The sequence below is a fragment of the Poeciliopsis prolifica genome, unplaced genomic scaffold (assembly GCF_027474105.1).
Source record: "Poeciliopsis prolifica strain line A6 unplaced genomic scaffold, Auburn_PproV2 SCAFFOLD008, whole genome shotgun sequence".
Taxonomy (NCBI): Eukaryota; Metazoa; Chordata; class Actinopteri; order Cyprinodontiformes; family Poeciliidae; genus Poeciliopsis; species Poeciliopsis prolifica.
In genome coordinates, this window is record NW_026562383.1 from 14,809,988 (window position 1) to 14,832,393 (window position 22,406).

Here is a 22,406-nt window from a genome sequence, read left to right on the forward strand (position 1 = left end):
AGGGGCTTAGACAGAGTAGATGCCTGATGGAGTTTGCCTTATAGACAACACAGCTGGGCTCAGCACCACAGCCCTGGGGTGCTAATCTGGTCCACAAGCCCTCTGCGGTGCATCTGCTGCACTTGCAACGTAAAAGAGGAATCAACATCCTCAGGTCAGCTGCTGCTCTTTTATGTTCCAGTCAGTTTTGTGGGTCAAACAAAAACACCGCATTTACCGACAGCTATTAAGTGATTGGAGAGATGCAAGTTTCCTGTATGTAGGCGCAAATTAGACACAGCTTTTATTTATTTTTTTAATCATTTGATTCTTTTCATTGCCCCTTTTTTTCATTATATCTGAGGTTATATGTTACATTCATTTATTGATAATCTCATTTTGATACTTGAACTTGTGGTTTCCTGACCTATCTGCTCAAGTAACCAAAACTGCAGTCAATACTGTCTTAATGAGTGGAATCAATACTTCTTTTGTTTTACTTAATGACTATTCATATTTTTGCAAACTTTAAATAGATAAATTGTCTTTTCTGTAACCTAGTAAAAGGTGACTTTGTAAGCCACCTATGCAAAGAATCAAGACGCAGATTTAGAGTTATCAAATTTCTTCCATTTCATTTAAATTAAATTAAGAATAAAGAAAATTTTACCTACGTTTTTAAAAAATTGATATTACTCGATGAAGTTAACTGTCATATCTACGTCATCATAAATAGCTAGTAAGACAAAGCCTAAAGTACACATGTAAAAATATTGTCCCCTCAATGCCCACTAAATATTATTTCATTGGTTGATCTTGACATTGCTGACAATAAGAGTAGAAGTAAAATATTTTGTAAAGCAAACAGTTTATATATATATATATATATATATATATATATATATATATATATATATATATATATATATATATATATATATATATATATATATATGAGGTTTTAATTAGTCAAGATTCTAATTATCTTCAACAAGCTAAAAGAAGCATTTAAGATCAATATAGTGGGTAACAATATCCCTATTTCTTTGAATTTGTCACAGATCAAAATGGTAAATAAATATTATACACTAGAAATACATATTGTGTGACAAATTTTGTTTTAAACTACTTAATTTGACATGCTTCATTCAACTGCAAATACTTAATGGTAGCCAAAGCCCTTTTGTGTCTTAAAATCTAATTTGCCTGTTACAATGCAGTTGTTTTACCCCAACAAGCAATAAAGGAGAAGATGAACAATACACTTCGAAGGGATGGTGAAAAAATATAGAATCGATGCGATGGTTGGACAGAAATGTGTATCAGAACCCGCTCCTCTCCCCTTTGCACCAATATGGCCATTATACTGTAATTTTTATCTTAATCCCAGGTTAATTGAGGAAAATTATATTTTCCATTCTTCACCCTGAACTTCTACTGACTCTAAAACATGTTCCTACATATCCTCCCACTGACAGAACAGAACAGTGTTAATTTATTGTTAATTGGCAATAACTTGTTGATCACTGGATGATGTAGGTGTGGTCGGCAGGTTAATGTTTAGGTTAATGTGACTCGTTGATTGTTCAATGGCTATGCTCATGCTAACTGCAACAACAGTAATAGCAGAAGCACCATCAGACAATTTTCCTAGCACAGTAACTTTGACAGGTTATTGGTGCTAAAACTGCTTGCTGGGAAGAGGATTGTTTGCTAAACTTCTACATTACCTGTGGATTAGGATTAGGTAGTTTTGTTTGTGTGTTTAAGACATGTATTGCTAAGTAGACTGATCAAATCAATCCATATTGATCCATATTGGATTTTAATTATCTCCCAACAAATGTACCACAATTTTTCTGTTTTGTGAATTTAAAAGAAATTAAATAAACACATGTGAGTGCATAACACATATGGAAAGGCATAATTTGACATAGCTGATTTTATTTAAAGCAAACAAATTACTAAAATTAGCACTGGTGATATTTATCATCCACAACGACATTGATTTTGAAACACTTGACACTCAAATGAAGAGTGAGAGGGTTCAGAGCTTTAACATTCAGAGCCTTTCCTGTTGCCTCTGACATATGTGCATTATGTTTGATAAGCCCTGCTGTTTCTTTTTTCTTTTTTTATTTTTTTCTTCAGACCTAAAACTTTTCTGACCTTCTTAGGCTGGAAGTTGAATGCACTACGTACCGTGAACGTCCCTAAGTGATCAAACATTCATGAGCTGAAAAAATTTGTCAACCTATGAATCATCAGTGCTGAAAAATGGTGTAACATTGTTGCTTAAAAACCCAGTGGTGGAAAATCAAAATCAAAATATAATTTTGACCAGTTAAATTTAATAGTACATATTTCCCAGAGCAGTTTAAGAGTTCAGAGCTTAGTTAATTGATTAGCTGGACCCTGGTTGTTAATTTTACACTCTCGCTAATTCTTTGTTTTTGACTGATTATGATTCTGAACTGCACATCTTAAAAATAGTATAGAGCGTTGCTTCCTTTTGCATCTTAACCATGACCTGTTAAAATACATAGTTACTGTCATATAAAGTTGAATACTTCATGACTGGACGTATTCACCAACAATTTGTCTTTATTTTTAACAAGTAAGAACATTTTGAGGAATTCCTTTCTTTCAGCCAGCTGATGGACAGTACCCAGCAACAGTTTGACAGGGTTACTCTGCTCTGGTAGATAGCTCTGGAGGGAGCTCTCACTGACTGTTGATTTAAAATAATTCACACAGTAAAACCATATGAAAATTGGGTTTTTAAAACCGAAATGTACCTTCACATTAGGCACCCACCCATGTTTAGTCACATCTGATGCTGTATATTTTATGTTTCTAATGTACATCATTATACATAGAGCACTAGATTTGCAATTCTTTGTGTACGCATCAGTTTAAGAAACCAGCCATCCGTCACTTTTTTAATCTCCATAATGAAAGTGTGTTAATGCCTCCAATTTATTGCCTGGTCAGCCAACAGAATAATTAGCTTTGTTCAGGTTTTCACAGCAATGAGAGCACAAGTACAACAACATTCAGCATCACAAATTCTAATCAAATGCATTAGTTATTGTACCTGAAGGTATATTAGAGAAGAAAAAATGGAATTCGATTATGTGTATCACAATTAATCTTTTTTATTTGATTTTTTTATTTATTTTTTTGTCTTTGTGTTGTTCCCTGCCGCTCTATTTTTTCTGGCTTTGAAATGCCTAAAGTTAACCCCTTTTTCTGTGGCATCCTTCTGCTATGATCAGTATTTTAAAATATCACACAAACACACGCAAACAGATGCACACACGCACTTTTTGTGCTGTAAGTCTAAATAAAGAAGCTTCAAGTCTTTATTGATTCTCCGTGACCTGGAGTCGATACCACAAACTAAATCAGATAATTGAAGTCGGTGTCAAGCTAATTGCATTATTGCTTTAGTCCTGAAGAAATGGCCCCTCTGCTGCAGCACAGAGATTGCAACATTAGTGGCATCCATCGCGCATCTGTCATTAAGCAGCAAAGGACTGTGTCACACAGCAAGGAGTGTAAATTGATTGTAAATATAATATCTTCAGTCGGATGATTTGTCTAACACCACAACATCATGTTATTGCAGATGTTTTATTAGTCATGCACTGCTAATTTAATGGCAGAAATTTTAAAGTGATATGTCGTATCACATGTTTTTATGTAATTTTAATAATTAGTCCCATCGACAGTTTGACCGTTTAAAAACGAAGCATTCAAGAAGCAAATCAACAGAAATGCAATGTTGACAAAGTGGATAAAAGCTGCAGTGGAAAACATGTACCTCTTGTGTGCGTTTGCCTCCAGTCCTCCAAACGTGGTTTATGCAAATGAGAATACTATTTGCATAGACATAATTAGGTAATTACAAATCATTTGGCAATGAGCTCAAGCATGTGCAGAGACCAGAGACGTTACACAAGTCACATTGTACTGTACAGAGTTAATGAATTGCTGCTGAACAGCATGTGTTGGAACATATGTTGTGTCACAACTCCTCACAGAAAACATCAGGTGACATTTTCATAAATCTTAGTCACACAGAAAGGAACCAGGAGTTGAATTGTATTTAAATTAATGAATTGAAGGATACAATGAGAAAAGAAAACGTAAAGTTCAAAAGATTTGGGGACATCTATAGTTAATAGTTAATTAGAATCTCAGTTTGGACATAAAAATCTTTGCAGAAAAGGCGAACTGTGTTTAAGTGAACCAAACCGAGCATATGAGCAATCGGATTCATCTAGCAAGTAATCCGTTGGCAGAGAACCAAATTTAGTTACACTGTCCAGTACAATACTGTGCAAATAATGTCACCCATTTTCTCAGGCATTATTGCTTATGTTCAGATCCACACATCCCCATTCCACACTGTTTTGGGTTTGGAGACATAACTCCCCAAATTTGTTTGAAAATTAACATAGTCCCATTTTGTGCATGTTTGATAAATGAGGACCAAGGTTTATTACTCTCTACAAACCTGTCCCATTCACCCATTCATGCAGACTTTCTCACAGCCCATCAAAACATGTCATAGCATAATCCAGGACATTTTTCTGACGTTATTGGAAGCCAAAACGTCCCGGTATTGTTTGAGAGTGGTCAAACTCTCTAGTAATGGAACATTTTTATCTCACATATTTTTCATGTGTTTACAATCCAACTGAGCACCAATGTTTTTATGTATATTTATGTATAGATTATAAACAACGCTTTTTCTTCTGGGTAAGACAGGAAGAACTAAAACATCTGGTATAATAGTGCCTTAAATGCATCCATCATGCATCCAACACAGTGACTGAAGTGTTAACAAGAACTAATACTGTGTGATGAGTCAAAGCTGCATCTGATTTGTCTTAGATGTCAGAGCTCAAATCTTGAAATTGTCTCTGTCACTATTAGAGGGCGTTTTACCAAAAAAGTCAGACAACTTGAGATTTTTTAAATTCTTGTGCTCAGTTACCAAGCTACACAAGTCAACAGCAACATGTCTCAGTCCATTTCATCAATAAATAACCCTGCTTGGGAGGCATTTTTTCTGGCATTTTTTTGGTAGCACTGTTGTCTGGCAGCACAAAGGCTCTGGGAGTTTGCATGTTCTCCCCATACATGCCAGATGCCAGAGGGTCCTACCCAGGTCCTCTGGCATCATCCCACAGTCCAAAAACATAACTGTTAGGATAAATGATAACTCCAAATTACCGTTGGGTATCATTGTTTCTCTGTGTTGCCATGTGATGAACTGGCAACCCATCCAGGGTGTATCCAACCTCTCATCCAATAACTGCCGAAGACAAATACCAACACCTGTTACCCCTCCCTCTCGTGACCCTGAAAGGGCACGCAGGTATACACAGTGGAAAAATTTATTAAACATTCATTAAAGTTTCTAAACCCTTGACATTCGGTGATTTGGAGTGTCAGTTTCATGATAGAATGAAATGCATATTTCTCCATCTACCAATGTGAACAATCAGTGAGGCGCCAGGTGGTGATTGTCTGTTTAGGAGCCTAAGTATCCTGTTTCAGAAATGTATTCAGATAAAAGATAAACAACACTAACTTTGTTTTTTTACATTGTTATGTTAAGCTATCATACTTTTTATTTTCAGAGCAAGAAGATTCCTTTGAGTTCATCATTGTGTCACTGACGGGCCAGACGTGGAACTTCGAAGCATCTACATATGAGGAGAGGGAGCTATGGGTGCAAGCAATAGAGAGCCAGATATTTGCCAGCCTACAGTCCTGTGAGAGCATCAAGAACAAGGTACAGTAGGTCAGAAAACATAAGGAGCAACAAGAAGACATGCATAGGATCTAACTGCTGTCATCCTACTATTCTTCTGCTTCATTTCCATTCCTCTTTTTCCTCATCCTCCGACCTTCCGGTGCCCCTTCCCCACCTCACCAGCTTGAAGCTATGGCATGTGGGAGGTAGTCAGACAGGTGTGCCGCAGTGTGGGGAGTCTCTTATTAAAACTGACAGACATCAGAGGGAGAACACAGCTAGTGTCGGCCTACATGGGGAAACACAGCCTCATTAACATATTCATATTCTCTCTGTTTCACATTTCACCCGAGTCATTGAAGCTCCTATCACCTCCTTGTCAGTTGTCCACAACCTGACTCCAGCTGTAATTGTTTGCCTTCTGTTCCCCCACACTGGAACAATTAGTTCCTGTTGACTTATTTTCTCCTTAATTTCTCACAGTCTCGGTTAGGCAGCCAAAGTGATGCAATGGCCATTCAGTCCATACGGAACGTGAGGGGGAACAGCTTCTGTGTGGACTGCGATGCACCCAGTGAGTACATCTCTGCATATCTACAAAATATGGATATTACAAAGAAGATTCAATATTACATTAACATTCTAGACTAATATAACTGCAGTCAAAATAAAGAATAAATACAGTTTGCTTACTTTTTTCTAGAAGCTATATGTGCTTTAGCTATAACAAGTCTGTATCAAGTTGTGCTGTAAAAACGTAAAAGTTGTATGTTTTTACAAATGTCTGCAGAAGAAGATGGAGCTCCTTCTATTCTTAAGAAACAGGGTCATAACTGATGACCTAATGTTTGATCAAATCTAAAAAAAAAAAAAAAATTATAGATACTCTCAAGTAAAAATTCAAATTCTTTCTGACTTGTTCTAAGGATTTCTGATTTTTCTATCTTGTAGACCCGGATTGGGCCAGTTTGAACCTGGGCGCCTTGATGTGCATTGAGTGCTCAGGCATGCACAGGAACCTGGGTACCCACCTGTCCCGCGTTCGCTCTTTGGACCTGGACGACTGGCCAGTGGAGCTGAGCATGGTGATGACAGCAATCGGCAACGCCATGGCCAACAGCGTATGGGAGGGCTGTTTGGAGGGATACACAAAGCCAGGGAGCGACAGCACCAGGTTAGCACAATTCTGCAAATAAAGGTGATGCTTAATGAAGCGTGCAGAGATTATAGGAGGAGAAGGCATGAGAGTCTTCTCTCCATTAGCCGCCATTTATTAGCTACCCACATTTCAGCGGAGGCAGTTCCCACCACCAAATGCTCCATAAGAATCACCAGGGGGCCATAAATGTCAGCCCACTGAGTCAAAAACACATTATTTTATGTCTTGAGCTTCAGTTCTTCTCATACACACTGATCACAATGTCTGTTATGTCAGAGATTTTATCCTTCAGCGTACCTACTGCTCTCTTTTTTATAAATCTAACATCTCTGCTCCAGTCTTCTTTCTCTGTTCGATTTTGCAGCTTGAAAATAAATCTCCATGAAATGCAGTGGTATGTTTCACACTGTTTTGCAGTTACCTGATGAAAGTCAGGGTTGTGGCTTAACATAAGAGTTCTTATCATGGGAAGTTTTTAAAAATATGCGTACTAATGAACAAGCACACGTTAGTTTATAAGAGCATTGAGATTTCTCATCATAATTGGCAAATATATTTCCTTTAATTCTTGCATCTTAACCATAGGTTTTTCTGTTTCTGAATATATTTCTGTCCACAGTTTTCCTTCCTCTAAGGTACCCAGATAACAATCTGGTAAGAGGATTGTTGTTGACTGTTGAGACCCATCGTCCCAGTCTGACTAATGGTCTGTTGTGTGGCGGTGCAGGTAATTAAGCACACCATGATGGCTAAACCCCACACCAACAGCCAGGACCCCAGGTCCCAAACCACAATGTCATATATCCATCACACTGACCTGTGTCATCACTCTGTCTGTCGCAACAAAGATTGTCTACTGGGTCTAGCTTATGGCATTTGAGCTTTGTAACTTTAAGAGAAGAGAAAAAGCAGAAAAAGGTATTTATTTTATTTTTTTATGCTAATGCTTGCAATTGTGCAAGTGCAGCTACAGGAAGAGGCTGTTTTTTTAACAATTTAATTTGTTTGTATACCATTAGGTTTGCCTATGAGCAAGATTATCAGTATTATATTTGGATTTAACTGACGTTGCATCAATCAAGCCGTTTTTTTCTTTTATATATTTTCTTCGTCGTTTGACACGAGAGATGTGCCAATCAGTTGACTAGAAATCAGGATCTACCAAGAGACAATAGGCATAATTTATTTACACCTTTATTATTTTTATAAAATATTTTAATTTGACAAGATTTCAAAAATGTTTCAGCACTAAAGTAATGAGAGGTGAAGACATAAATGAGGAAAAAAAATTGTGACCAAAGTTTATAAAAGTAGTAATTTTGTCATCTGTTTAGCATGTACTGACATCACTTTTCATAATGTCAAATCAAATATTTCTAATTCCATGCAATCAGAGTCGTAATGCCAACAATATATTTGGCATGTTGAATGATCTTTAATAATCTCATGTGGACATTTTTACTGACTAAGATGCTGAAACTTATGGAAAATGGTGGATCATTTTAATAATGGAAAAGAAAGGAAAGAGCATGAAAAATTTGGTTTAGAGGTTATCACCTCAGTTTTCAGTAATCACATAATTTCTCTATAGCAGCCTTAATTTTTTTTCTGCATTTATTAATTGCATCAAAACCAAGATTTTTCTATCTATACCTGCATAAGTGGAGAGCATGTAGTTTGATGCACTTTCTTTGAGTTACAGGCTTATGCGTTGTTGCAGAAATGTTCCACATAAGACTGAAATATCAAGGAGTGTGTTATATCTTAAATCATGACACTTTTCTTGTGACATCTCGGCCATTTGTAGACACAAAAACGCTTCACTTAAAGTGATGTTTTATTTATCCGCTGCTTGCAAACTGCTGGGATTTATCCTCCACTCTGACCAGTTCAGACCTGAACGATGGCCTACAGTTGTTTATTGAGTCCTTTCTGTGTTGAAGTGCTGCACTGTGGACTTGATGAAAGATTATTGATGTTGATTCCTCTCCCTACCACTGTCAGTCCCACGTCACCGCAGGCAGGATGGTTCTTCACTGTCTAAAAAAAATCCGATCCTGTCCCGCAGCAACATCTCCATTAGCTTTTGCTGTCAAACAATAAATCTCATTTGCTGGATAACTAATCTTTAGACCAAGAATATCACTTTAAATATCTCACATTGCCACTGGTTGGTGAGATGTTGATGGTTTTCTCCTTCATAATATCAGGTATATATCAAGTAGGATGAATAAATTCCAGCTGATTGATTTTTTTTCCCTTTCTTGTGCTCTTTTTCTTTTAACTGCTGTTCACCATAAAAGCGAGGATTTTAATTGTGTCAAACTGGTGACACATAGCAGCTTTGTCTTGACACATAGGCAGGCTTTGTATGGCTACTGACTCTGACTAAACATTAGTGACACCTAATCTAAACGATTCAGTAACTACCTGAATATCAACTTGGTGTCTGATTGAATGTCTCCTGCAAGACTAGTTTTACCTCTTGCATTTTTGAGATTTAACTTAAAAGCGCTCATCCACAAGATTGGTTTGGCTTATGATATTCGAGATCTCAGGAACTCAGTATGTAAATTTGTTATACGCAGATCAGAACAGCTGCTGAATTGTAGTTGAACATTAGGATGACTATATGCTTCACGATAAGAAAGTTGAAAAATATTTGCATGTGTGAACTGACCGCATGTTTTAATAAACTGTGTTTACATGGTTTGATAAACTCCATGAGTTTCCATTAACTTTTTTCAGCTGGACACCAAAAATGCTGCCATCCAAAGCTTCTTGTTATATTGATGTTGGTTAAATAAGAACTCTTTGTGAGTCAGTATTTTAAAACACTTTTCTGAGCTGATGATAGTTTACAATTACTTCACCAGATTAACTCTCATGCTGAAAGCAATTAGATTATTTTCAAAACAGTTACACTGCTTACTTGTAAGAAAAATTGCTGTTTTCTTATTTTTATTTAACTTTTTTTTTTTATTGTAACTCAGACACAAAAACTAACAGTGGGTTTTGTATAACCAGATAAACCAAATGTTCCTCTTAGTTTTCTCAATTAATAAATGAACATTTACTTACTGATTAGTTTCATTTTTGAGCACTGCAAGGTAGGGTCATTTCAGAAAAAGGTTCATCTGGTTATACTTCTGCTGAATCTGGAATGATGAACTTGTTAGTACTTTCTGTCATTGCTCATCTCTGCAGTCAGCATATTACATGGGAGCTGTTCATTTAATTAGCACCCGCAAGTCATTGTGTTTTGCACGTCACCTCTAATTGCTTGGCAGGTTTGTGACAAAAACAATACTGGATATTATTTTGATGGATATTGTGGGAGTAGTCCAACAGTTAGCTTCACCTTTATCTTCCTCTTGCACACAATGAAACACACGCACAGAAGCACAGACACCAGTTCTCATTTGGGGAGGGGGATATCCTGGAGCGTGGACGGATGTGGACGGCTATCCCTCATTGATGGGGGGCCTCTCACTGTCACCCTCTGTGGGCTCTGCGCTGCCTTCGGCCACAGGCGGGTAATAGCTCTGATGAGAGCCCTCCACTTTGTTTCAGAAATAATTTGCCACTCCTGCCGCCTGCAGGGGCTGCGTGGTAATAAAAATGAATCACACCACTAACCTTTCCAAACCTGGTCCCTCTGTCTGTTTTAACCCATTCTTCTCCAGCTCTCCCATTGTCCAGTTGTGCTGTTTGCGAAGGAAGTCCTGTCAACACAAAATCGTCTGCAAGAGTTATCTACAGTACCTTCTGCTGTTCACGGTTCCCTCTGAACGTTGGGCAGAGCTTATAGGCTGTTCACAGTATACAACAGTGGAAGCGCTGGTTCTCAGGACTTTTTACAGTAGTTAGCCTCACCAGGAGCCCTGGTGGAGGAAGACTAATTAATTGAGACAAATGAATGACTGAGTCTTCCTATGTCCTCTGTCTGCTTTCTCTTTCTAAATGAAAGCCACAGGTCAGTAATTACCCCTGTGTGGGAGAAGTAGCACCTTGGTTGCTAATTGCCAATATGCCACTGGAATTCAGGGCCAGGTGGACGGAAAGAAGGGTCTGCTTTGTTATAGCATGGGCAACTGAGCCATGCAATTTATACTCACCAAACACTTTATTAGGTCCCCCTAAATGAGTTGTTGAATTTAAACTTAGCATCAAAATGGTGTTAAATACATCAATTAAATTACTTAGTGAATGTCTTGTGGTTGTTTGTGCCTGACAGGCTGGTCTGAGTGTTTTAGAAACTGTTTCTCTACTGTCCTACATGTTAGGACGCTTGGGTTTGCATAGAATGCTCTGTTTTTCAGAACATTCTGACAAATGTTCAGAATGTTCATAGATGAGCATAGAAAACAGAGCATTCTATGCACATCTAGAGGGCAGTTGCTGAGTGGACAAAAATGTTTAATGTCAAAGGTCAGAGGAGAATGTTCAGACCGGTTAAATGGGAAGACAACAGCACCTCAGATCATTTCTTATCACAGCCAGTGTGTACAGTATAATTGAAGCAGATGGAAGGAGACCAAACTTGGTGCTACGCTTTTCAGCAACAAACAGGAAACCGAGACTTCAGTTCACTCTGGTTCAATAAAATTGGATGGTGACTGACTGGAGAAATAGTTAAGGATGTATTCTTGGCACACCTTGGACTCCTTAGTCCCTGATGATCATCAATTTAATGCCATTGCCTTACTAAGTCATTTTGCTAAACATGTCACTACAGTGTATCCATTGTCTGGTGGATGCTTCCAGATGCAATCTCAGATAATCTCAAACTGCTTTTCTGAAGATGACATTGTGCTCCAACGGCCTCCACACTCACCAGATCTCAATCCAGTTAATCACCCCATGTTTTGGAACAGGAGATGGAAATGGATGTGCAGCCAACAAAGCTGGAGCAACTACATTAATATGAATCAAAACCACTGAGAACATTACTAATGTTTTGTTGAATCTATTCCTCCTGGAATTTGGGCAGATCTGAAAACAAAAGGGTTTTGCCTTGATAGCAAGGGGTCCCTAATTAGGGGGCTGGTGCTTGTAGTCTCAATAATGTTTGGAAATTAAAATAAATAAAAATACCAAAAAAATAAAGAATTTAAATCTGTCGCTTCATGTGTGGAGGACTACATGAAGCAGTCCACACACTTAAGCAGGCCATGTGTTATCGTCCCCTCAGCTTTGTACGTGAGGCAAGGGTTCAGCAGGGGTTAACAGCATGAGCGTTTAAGAGTGTTAGTCTTGCTGGCACAAAAACAGAGCCACTCCATCATGAGGGGTCTGACAACCTCATTAATGTCACAATATATTCAACTCATCCCTCTGCCTGCCTTTTGGCACCCAGATGCTCTCCCACTGGCAATTCTATAGAGCTCAACAAACCTTTTGAGTTCTGGTCATCTGTTCAGGCTGCACCGTGGAAGAGAGACAGGCAAGAAGCATCAACTGGACTTGTAAAAATATTTGTCTTCATTCTTTTTGGAGCTGGTATTCTCAGAGCAGAGCAAAGCTGGTCTGCACTGTAACCCACTGGACCATGGGAGGCCTTATTTAGCACTCTTAGTGGAGCGTTTACTGTGTTGCTCCTTCATTTCTCACCCTTAGCAACCTTTGATGCTTTGGGGCCCCAGCTTTTTCCTTCTGTTGTCTGTTTTTTTTTTTTTTTCTCAATCTCTGTCATTCCCCTCTCACCCTCCCTTCTTGTGTTTCTAACTGCTCTTCCTCACTCTCTGCTCTTCCCTCCCTGTGGTCTGTGGAAGTGGAGCTCCTGGCTGCATGGGAACCAGTTCTATAGAAGTCCTCCACCCCCACTGCAAAAGTCTGTTCAAGCTGGTCCAACCACAGCCTTCTCCCCCACCCCCGGACCAACTCCCATCGCCCCTTTCACCACCAACGCCATTTCTTCCCCTTTCAAAGCATTTATTTGATGTGTCCACAGTGAATGTGGAGGCTCGTGAAGAAGGAGGAGGAGCCAGAGAAGCTTTGATAGTTGTGAAGCACTCAGTGTGAGTTTGAAAGATGGGCGAGTACTGAGACGGACATCCTCCTCTTCCTATATGGACCAATGCACCTTTATTACAGGCACTTAGATTGGTCATTTTGTGGCATCTCTTGCTCCTCCTCCCCCGTCTCAGTTTCTATTCCCTTCCTATAAATTTCTGTTCATCTTTGTCTTTCAGGCTTGACTAATTATCCTTGTTTGTTCCTCTTTATTTGAATTCAGTCATGTGTTCTTGACTCCGTGGGCTGGGTTTAGGAGAATCATTCTGCCATTTGCCACTTAATTAAGTCAGGGTCAGAATGCATTGCTCAGCATAGAGTTGGAGAGACAGAGCTCTAATAGAATTATAAAAGAAACCTTTTCTCTACTGTTAAAGCTGCCTTTAACTCATCAGTCTCTGCATAGGCAAACGAAAAGGGACACCAGCTCCGGACAGGAACCTCATTTCCACTTTAAACTCAGGGAGCGTTTTTGATGTTGGCCCAGAATTTCATGCACATCAAAGTGAGTGAAAGTTGATATATGTTTATGATGCAAGATTATTGAGAAACGGAGGAGGTTTGCAGTGAATATTGTGTGATTGTAGTTAAAAGAAAGGGGCAACACACGTCTTTCCTAGGAACTTGAAACCACCTTTTTATCCCCCAAGTAACAGAGAAATTTAGAGCAAGTATGTGCTCAGTGCTGGGTGGGGAAATTGGTACCTATTAGCTTAGAAAACCTGTGTGTCTGTGTGTGTGTGTGTGTGTGTGTGTGTGTGTGTGTGTGTGTGTGTGTGTGTGTGTGTGTGTGTGTGTGTGTGTGTGTGTGTGTGTGTGTGTGTGTGTGTGTGTGTGTTGTATATGTAGGACTAGCCATCAGTTCAATTTCCTGAATGTTCCCCCATGCTGTGTAAATTCACTCTCCTTTCCCCTCGCCGCCTCCCCTCCTACTTTGTCCCGGCACTTTGACATGCTAAATCTGCTGATTTTTATTTTTCTTCCTCCTGTAGTGAGGAAATGTCCTATTCAAGAGTCTCGGTTACCCCCTGACTGTCTAAACCCTACCTCTGTTTGGATTGTTGCTCTGTTCCAAACAAAAGACAGAGGCGGGATTACCATTTTACTTCCTTTCACGTTCTTTCTTTCAAGTGGTTGCAGCTAGGGATTTTTTACTTACTTTTGCTTCTATCCCTCCTGCTCCTTTATTGGGTTAAGTTTCTAGAAAGGACTGTGAATTTGTTGAATTTAAAGCTCAGGATCAGCTGTGAATGAGGCCTTTCCTGCAGGTCTTTAGGGCTGATTTTGTTGTGAAGGCTAACAAAGTGTCCTCCGGGCTCCTTTCTGAGATGTTGACGTCTTCTTAATGGCTTTTCTCTGCCTTTTTGTTTCACATCTTGGTGCTAACGTTATGCCTCATTTAGCTCATATCAATTCACTGGGCTCTACAGATTCATCGTGTTATTCATGGTCGACTTTTCCGAAACAAACTGCACACATCAACCCCACTTATTTGTCACCATACTTAGATTTTTAAAAAGTTGTACATATCATCCTGAGACCTACCTACAGTTCTCAGACTGTCCTGAATTTGTAAAACAAACATGTTTACAAAGAAATAAGAGTGGAGGGGCAGGACGGCCCCTTCCTGTTCTGAGCAGTCCACTGGCTCTAAAGGCAATTGATTTGCTAACAGGCTTGTCCACACATAATGACTGAGCTGGAATTGATGAAGGTCTTACGCCATAAAACTCTGAGCAACTGCAATTGCCCACTATTAGGGATGTATTGTAGTTCCGAATAATACTATCTTCTGGAAGAAAAGGTTTGCTTTTAGTGTGCTGGGCGAAAAGACTTTCTCTTCCACATTTTCTTTTCATGCCCAAACAAAAATGCAACAAAAATCCTCAAAGGTGCCACAGGTTTAAAACTATTTCGAAGTGGGTGTAAATTGCTTCATGGCCCTTGCAGCTTTTGTACTTACTCAATTTGGGCTTGGTGCTGATAAGTATTGACCTAAGGCTCCATCTAAATGGAGACAAGATTTGGTGTATCTGCAAAGGTTATTTGTTGTTTCAGCAGACACAGCATTTTAAGAGACCACAAACAATCATTTATGAAAATGGGAAAAAAAAAAGCAAAATTCCAGCTGCATGTTTCAGTAACTAATTTTCTTTTACTATGCTGATTTTGAGTATTTAAATAATGTAATTTTTGAAACATCTAGCAAATAAATACTGACAGTAGGTTATTTATATGTATTCTGTTTCAATTTGAGATCATAATATTTCATTAGAGTCAAATGGACCAAACAAGGTTTATAACCCAAAAAAACAGAAATTAGGTAACGTTTACTTAAATTATCATCATTTTGCATCATTTTTATGGGTACTAATCTCTATATTTTATTTTTTTTTTTGTTTGTTGTTTGTGAAAATTTTGCTGTGCATATTTTACATCGTTGTTAGAAAAAAAAACTTAGCTGTAATTCTGTGCTTGACTTCTAATTGGAGGTGAACATAATCTGGCCGCATTTTTGACAACCTGGATTTGATTAAAGTATATTCATATATTAGAATCTCACAAGGAAAAGCATCGATCTAAATTCACCTGAAAATCTATTAGATGTTAACAGATTCTTTTGATTCAATTTGACTGTTTCTGAAGTAATTCTGCAAAGTGGCAGAGCTCAGGCACGCTGAGAACAAATGCACACCACAGTTTAAAAATAAAATTGAAAAGCAATTACCATTTTCCTTTCCATCCAGACTGTTGGCTTATTACATAAAGTTACAATAAATTATTTTGAATGTGAAGGTCCAAATGTTTTGTTTTAGCAATTTCAAGCCGACAACATTTTCACCTTTTATTATGATGAAATACAATTGAATTGAGTGAGACTGTCAGGTTGTACATGCTGCTAAGCCTTGGCCTGTTGATAAAGAGTCCCACGAGAGCCTTGTCACTCCAGCCAGCGTCGCCGCTTTAACTGATTCACACAAACCTTCTCCTTTCTGTCACTCACCCACAAATCCAAACAACAGCCTCTTTCTGCTCCCCTTATCAGACCGACTGACAGGGTCACCAGGTTAGCACCACACTGGGCATGCTCAGTCATTCACTTATTGATATTGATTTTTTTTTCTTCGTCTTCTTCTGATTTGAACAGTTTGTATGTGGGCGAAGAATGATATTGGGGGTCAAGATGGAAAGCAAAAGATAGAATTCTGCCTCCTGATAGAGGACGAAGCCTTCCCTCCATCGCCATTCTCCTTTGCAGGCTGGAGTGAAGGATCCCCACATCCAACCGTCTCTTTCTGGCTGCCATTCAGCCCCATCGATCTGACTCAGAGCCCAGCTACCCCAAGGGAGCCTGAGGCCCAGAGACACACTGCCTCTTTTGTGGCGGAGATCCACAGGTTCAGACTGACAGCCGACAGTGCTGATAAAAATATGTCCCCCGCCTTCCTGTATTGTCTACAGCAGACATGCTGTTCAAGATGTGTAACCTTTAGAAAGCTGGCCGAGCTCGAGCCGTTATGCTGACGGCCGTGATCATTGGAGGCTGGAATGCTGCCCAAAGCATCACACCCTTTGGCATTCTCTGATCTCTCCATCCAATCTCACTCTATTATTTCCCCGTGTGGTAGGCTGTGATAGTGAAATCACTTTCCTGTGCCCTAATAATTTAGAAATGTCACAATACTTCAGTGACTCTCATAGGCCAATTACTGTAATGCTTCCCCTGTGTGTCCCCGCACTTCGTTTTGTACATGACTTTGCCTTTAAATCATAGGCTCTAAATTATTTTGAAAGTTCTCTACCCAAGGTGTGAAATTGCTGATTGCATGTCCGGCATGTCTCACCCTGCCTGACCTGAAACCCCCGCTGTCTTTCCTCTCCAGGGAGGAGAAGGAGCGCTGGATCAGAGCCAAGTACGAACAGAAGCTGTTCCTGGTTGGGCTGCCTCAGTCGGATGTTCCTCTGGGGCAACAGCTGCTCCGGGCAGTGGTGGAGGACGACTTGAGGCTGGTGGTGGTGCTGCTGGCGCATGGTACCAAGGAGGAGGTCAATGAGACTTACGGTGATGGAGATGGACGTACTGCACTGCACCTCTCGTGTGCCATGGCCAATGTTGTCATCACGCAGCTGCTCATCTGGGTGAGTAGGCTCAACTGAGCTTGGTGAGAAGTGGGGGGGAAGGCGTCCAGCATTGGGTTGACCTTTTGGTTTACTTCTGAAGATGGGATTGTTCTTTATTTTTTTAAAGGTACCAGTTTGGATTAGAATAAAAGCAGGTCAGGCCCACACTAAGGAACAAAGGACAAGTTTTTTTGTTCTAAGAACACTGTTTGTTAGATCAAAAAGCACACCTTTCTCACCTACAAGCAGTTGGCGTGCTTAAATTTTTTTTTATTTGGCTGTTGTCATAATTATTTTTCTACAAATGTTCAGGTTTAGTTAAGAAGAAATTTTTCAAACGTTTAAATGTTTTGATGTTTTGACTTGCTTTAAGAATTTTTTCTGTATTTCATTGGGGTTTTACTGACAAGCACACGTCAGTGTATAATTGTGAATTGAAACAAAAAAGACATGAGTTATGATTTGGCTTGTTTTTCTGCTGTTCCCCTTTGAATTCTTACTTTGTCAAATCACTTTTTACTGCAGTTAGAGCTGCATATGTTTGAAGGATTTCATACCAACTTTACACATCTGGAAGCTGAAATTGTTGCCTGTTTTTGTTCTCTGCAAAATAGCTTAGACTGAAAGAATAAGGCTAGGGTTAGCAATGGCAATTTATGTTTTTGCCAGAACAAGAACATCCAGCCCAGAATTTTCCTTGCCAGTGTCAATACTACATTTTGATCATCTGTGTGTACAAGAGAATATTATCAGCTTGCAGTTTTTTTGTCTGTCAAATATTGATTTGGGGAACAGTATAATGGTAACAGCATCATAACATTTGAGCCAAACTCCACTAGCTCCATTTGGACCTGTTGGATGCTTGTGGACTGGTTTAAGTAAAATAATGTACTCAGGCTGACCAGGTAGGGAAATACAAAATTCTTGTAAGAATTTAGAGAAAACATATTGAGTGATATATGATCAGAATCAAACTTTCCTGTCATTTTCTGCCGCAGTATGGTGTGGATGTGAAAAGCCGAGACGCTCGGAGCCAAACGCCGCTGTCCTACGCCCGGCGAGCCGGGAGCCAGGAGTGCGCTGACATCCTGCTGCAACACGGCTGCCCCAACGATTCCAGCAGCTTAAGCCCCGCCCCCACGTCCAGTGCAAGCCTCCGCAATCCCAACATCAACAACAACAACGCTCAGTGTGAGCTCAACCGCAGCATCAGCATCATGTAGAAGCCAGAGAGAATCTCACTGCAGACAAGAAAAAAGAAAAAAAAACAAACAAACAAAACACCCAAACCCGCCCGTGTGTACTTGTTGTACTTCCTCTGTTTCACACTGTGTAACCCAGAATCAGAACCAATGGAGAGATATCAGGTATCAAGTTACTGGAGATATTCCACTGCGCTGCAAGCTTGGACATTGTACATTTTTAAATATATTTTATTTTTTATTTCTTTTTTTCCTCCTAATTTTATTCAGTCTTGGTCTGAAATGGTCGTGTTCATCTTTAACATTTATGTTTTTGAAGCCTCAACCAAACAGATTACTTCCTTTTGCATTTATACCGTATAGAAAAAGCATATCCTTAACTCAAAACATTTCCTACTATGTTGTCCTCTTCCCTTTTGTAATGGGAACAGAGAAATATAATGAGCGTGAGTCAGAAAACGGCTTCAAATTTTCAAACTTAAGCATCGACACGCAGAACAGTAAAAAAGTAGTTTCTACAAGTGACAAAACACTGACGCAGGGAGAAACTTAATCTCTCATAACAGTGACTGTTACAGCTTTCACAGTGATGTATGTCTTCAACACTCTATCATATACAAAAGCAAAGCAATTATGGTTAAAGAGGCCAAATGATTTCGACACTTAATTCACAGGGAAATGGATTTGGATCATCATAGCAAGAGCTGATTGCAGAATTCCTATTGGGTGAGAGTGAGTCATTTTCTATGGCACAATCTTTCAGTAAACGTGTCCGTGACTATAAAGGAATTAAGGGCCATGATGTTTTAGGACTATTAAGTCGCACTGCTTTGTGAGTGTGCCTCTTCAATCAAAATTGAGATTCAAAGGTTTGATTGAAACTGTGAACTTCTACCATTATAATCTCTTTGTTAGAGTTATTATTTCTTTTAAGATTGAGTGGATTATGTTGGTAATTGCTTCAGAGATTCAGTCAGTGTAACAGCACAGGATTCTGGGAGATCGGCTGATAGATGTAGAACTGGTACTCTAGAGCTCATATCCGCTATTATTGCTGTGAAATACATATGTGGTACCGTGTGTGTGCGTGTGTATGACTGAACATCTGCTTCAGGGGCATTTCTGTGGAGAAGTCAGAAAAATAAAGTAAAAATTTGGGAACATAACTGGGTTTCATTGTACAGATATCTGTAAAAAGTAGTTAATGTTCCTTTGCCTTATTCCTTACGAGAACCGTTTGACCTTGCTCAGACTTGTAGTCTAAATGAAAAAAATGACCCCTGTCCTTTTCCTTTAGCATTTCCTATCCTCACATTATGTGAGCGTAAAAGCTGGGAGACAACAAAATTTATTTGTGACTGAAGTAAAGGCAGTAAAAGGGATTACAATCAGAAAGAGGTTAATAGAGGGAAGTTTTTTTTTCATACAACTGTGCAGTATTCTACATATTTTACAAAGGCAAAAGTATTTGTTTACAGGGCTAATAACTACGTGGTACCTTATCTGCAATACTCATGTTGATGCTTTATGGATTTTCTAAATTTTTTTATATGGCCAGAGGAGGATACTTGCAAGACTGAGGAAGGAATTATTTGACATTTTTGTAAATGCGCTATCTTTTTTTTTGTTTGTTTATTAAAAGTTGAGGCAAGCAAACAAAAAATAATAAAGAATTGTTAAACTACATTTTGAGATCCAACAAAAACATGCATATCCAACAATACATCTCATTCACCACTACAACCGTGTTATGTCTAATACAAATATAAAGTTGGCAGTAAAGAATCCTTGACTGGTACCGTTGTCCCTGAAGGAACAACGGTACCTTCAGGGACTTTGCTGACACATGAATCTTGCACTATTTTAGTACAGTATGTTTTGAAAGAATTAATGGAAAACAGTCTGTAACAGAAATTTCTTCCTTTAAAACAAATAACAGTTGAATTTATAGAAATGTGAACTTGTGAATTAGAACTCGGATACTGGTCCGTGTGAGATCCTCTTATTATCTTGACTTTGAGTAAATTGATATTTCTTAACAGCCAATTGTGTCATAGTTGTAAGCCGATGAAAGCTGTAGCAGCCTTCTTTTACAGCAGGAAAACTCTGGTCATTTTTCTCTGACAGCTCTTAGACAGCTTGGGCACAATAAGTCAAGAGTTTATTGCGTAATCTTGACTTTGTTATGCCAAAGTCAGTCTATCTGTGTCCACTTTCCTTTTGGTTGTGAAGGTTGTTCTCTTATATGCATGTTTAACAGATATGTGGATACATTTGGCTTGGTTGGATGTTTGAGTACTATTTGGGTACTAATTAGATGCTTTAATACTACTGGGTACATCTTGTGAAAAAGCACATTTCTGCCAAAAATGTTAAACAATTCCTTCAAGACTTCATAAGTCCACCTGATTTTTGCTCAGATTTTCAACTTGTACTGTACTGTGATATAAGCCTTATTTCTGATCATTACTTGACCACCTTATTTCACTGAAACCTTTTCATGGTTCAGTGGGATGACAGAAGAGCTCCATATGTACAGCAATTACCCTAAAATCCTATTTACATACTGTAGATGATAGAGAGAAAAAACACTAGAATTACCCGCCTGTTTGAACCCAAACAAACAATACGAAATGTATATATTAGCTTAGTGCTTTTATGGAACGGAAAGCTCCTCCTGGAGAGACAAACTGAACTGATTTTGGTCATTTTGATCCATAAGTTGTTTTTGTTTCTCTTTGAACATATTTTTTTAAGGTCCTTCTGTTTGGGTCTTAACATAGCCAACCATCTTTGGTACTTGTGTATAATGATGTACATTTGACATATTTATAATGCAGTATGTAAATATCTTTTTGTGTGTTTGTTTTATTTGTTTTACCTATTGTATTTCCTTTTACGTTCAGAACGTGAAGCAAAGTAAAAGCTAAAGAGTAACATGTTGTATGCTTGGATGCTTGGCTGACTCTTGCCCTATTAATAAACACTCAAATAAAACATTGTAGCCTTCCCCAAAATTTGGGGAAACTGACACATTTTTTCCAGTGTTTGCGTTGTTCGTTTATTCTCTGCTGGGCCCTTCTAGATCCTGTAGAGTTTAAAGAAACAACAGTTTACCTGTCATCATCAAAATAAGCTTTATATTGATTACAAATTTTCGGAATGCAAATTAAATATCGTTTTGTTAGATTTTTTCCAGAGAACCAACAAACGGGGAATTTATCAAATTAAAACTCGATTCTACAATTTTAATTTATTACTTTGTGCTGTCTAAAAAAGGATCATAATTATGCACACATATATGCATACGGCAGCAATGTCCCTGAAGTAAGTTTCACCTTAACTACATGCTTTTTTTCTGGCTGGAATGTTTTGAACACTCGTAAGTGTGTACAAATTTTTATATAGCTTCGGATTAGGACTTTGGAAAAGTAGTTCCTTCAAAATAATTGTCCTGTTAGAACTTCCAGTTCTGTTCAAGTATGAACCACCAACCAGATCCTTGCTGTTTATTATAAATTAAGTAAAATGTTTTTTTATTAAGTCCAGGAACGGCCCAAGTACCAGCAGTTCTCAAGCTTAGCTTATAGTAGAAGATCTGGAACACTAAAAATAAATGGCAAAATAAATATTTTAATTTAGTACAAGATTTGTCTCCATGAGGAGTGTATGTCAACTTATAAATGGAACTATACTTGCAGATGAGTTAAATATAAAGTGAGACTTTTTATTTGATTAGTATGTTCTATTTTTCTTTCTCTTTTCTATATTGTTTCGTCACACTGAAACAAATCACCCAACCTTGTCTTCGGTCACATAACGTAACCTCCTCACTTCCTTCCTGCAGGACCCCCGAGAGTCGCTGAAAGAGGATTAAGATAAAGAGCCAAGCTTAGTGTCAGGCACCAAAACACCTCAGGGAAAACCCAAAGATCCTACTGTTCAGAGAAGTCGACCTCCCACTAATCCAGTTCTTATTTCCTGCTAATCTTGTCTCAGCATATCTTTATCCTCTTCCACTCTGTAGGCCGGCTTTGTTTGTCTTTTATCACCTGCTCATCGCCTCAGTTTGGCTTCTTCCTGCCTCTGTGATAGCCTAACACTGCGGAGTCTTGATTTGAGGCCAAGAAAATGAATTTTCTCGATATCAGCATCATTA

At 38.7% G+C, this 22,406-nt stretch overlaps 1 protein-coding gene across 4 annotated transcripts in view; it reads left to right on the forward strand.

Annotated features, from left to right (window-relative positions):
• Positions 1-21,282, forward strand: part of agap3 (ArfGAP with GTPase domain, ankyrin repeat and PH domain 3) — a 139,749-nt gene extending 118,467 nt beyond the window's left edge. For all 4 annotated transcript variants that reach the window (XM_055033864.1, XM_055033867.1, XM_055033865.1 and 1 more), the window contains 5 exons: positions 5,634-5,788; positions 6,233-6,323; positions 6,701-6,923; positions 16,808-17,063; positions 18,044-21,282. In XM_055033864.1, the coding sequence (XP_054889839.1) occupies positions 5,634-5,788; positions 6,233-6,323; positions 6,701-6,923; positions 16,808-17,063; positions 18,044-18,268 (950 nt within the window). In that variant the 3' untranslated portion in view covers positions 18,269-21,282. The remainder of the gene's footprint in view (positions 1-5,633; positions 5,789-6,232; positions 6,324-6,700; positions 6,924-16,807; positions 17,064-18,043) is intronic.
• The last annotated feature ends 1,124 nt before the right edge of the window (positions 21,283-22,406 follow it).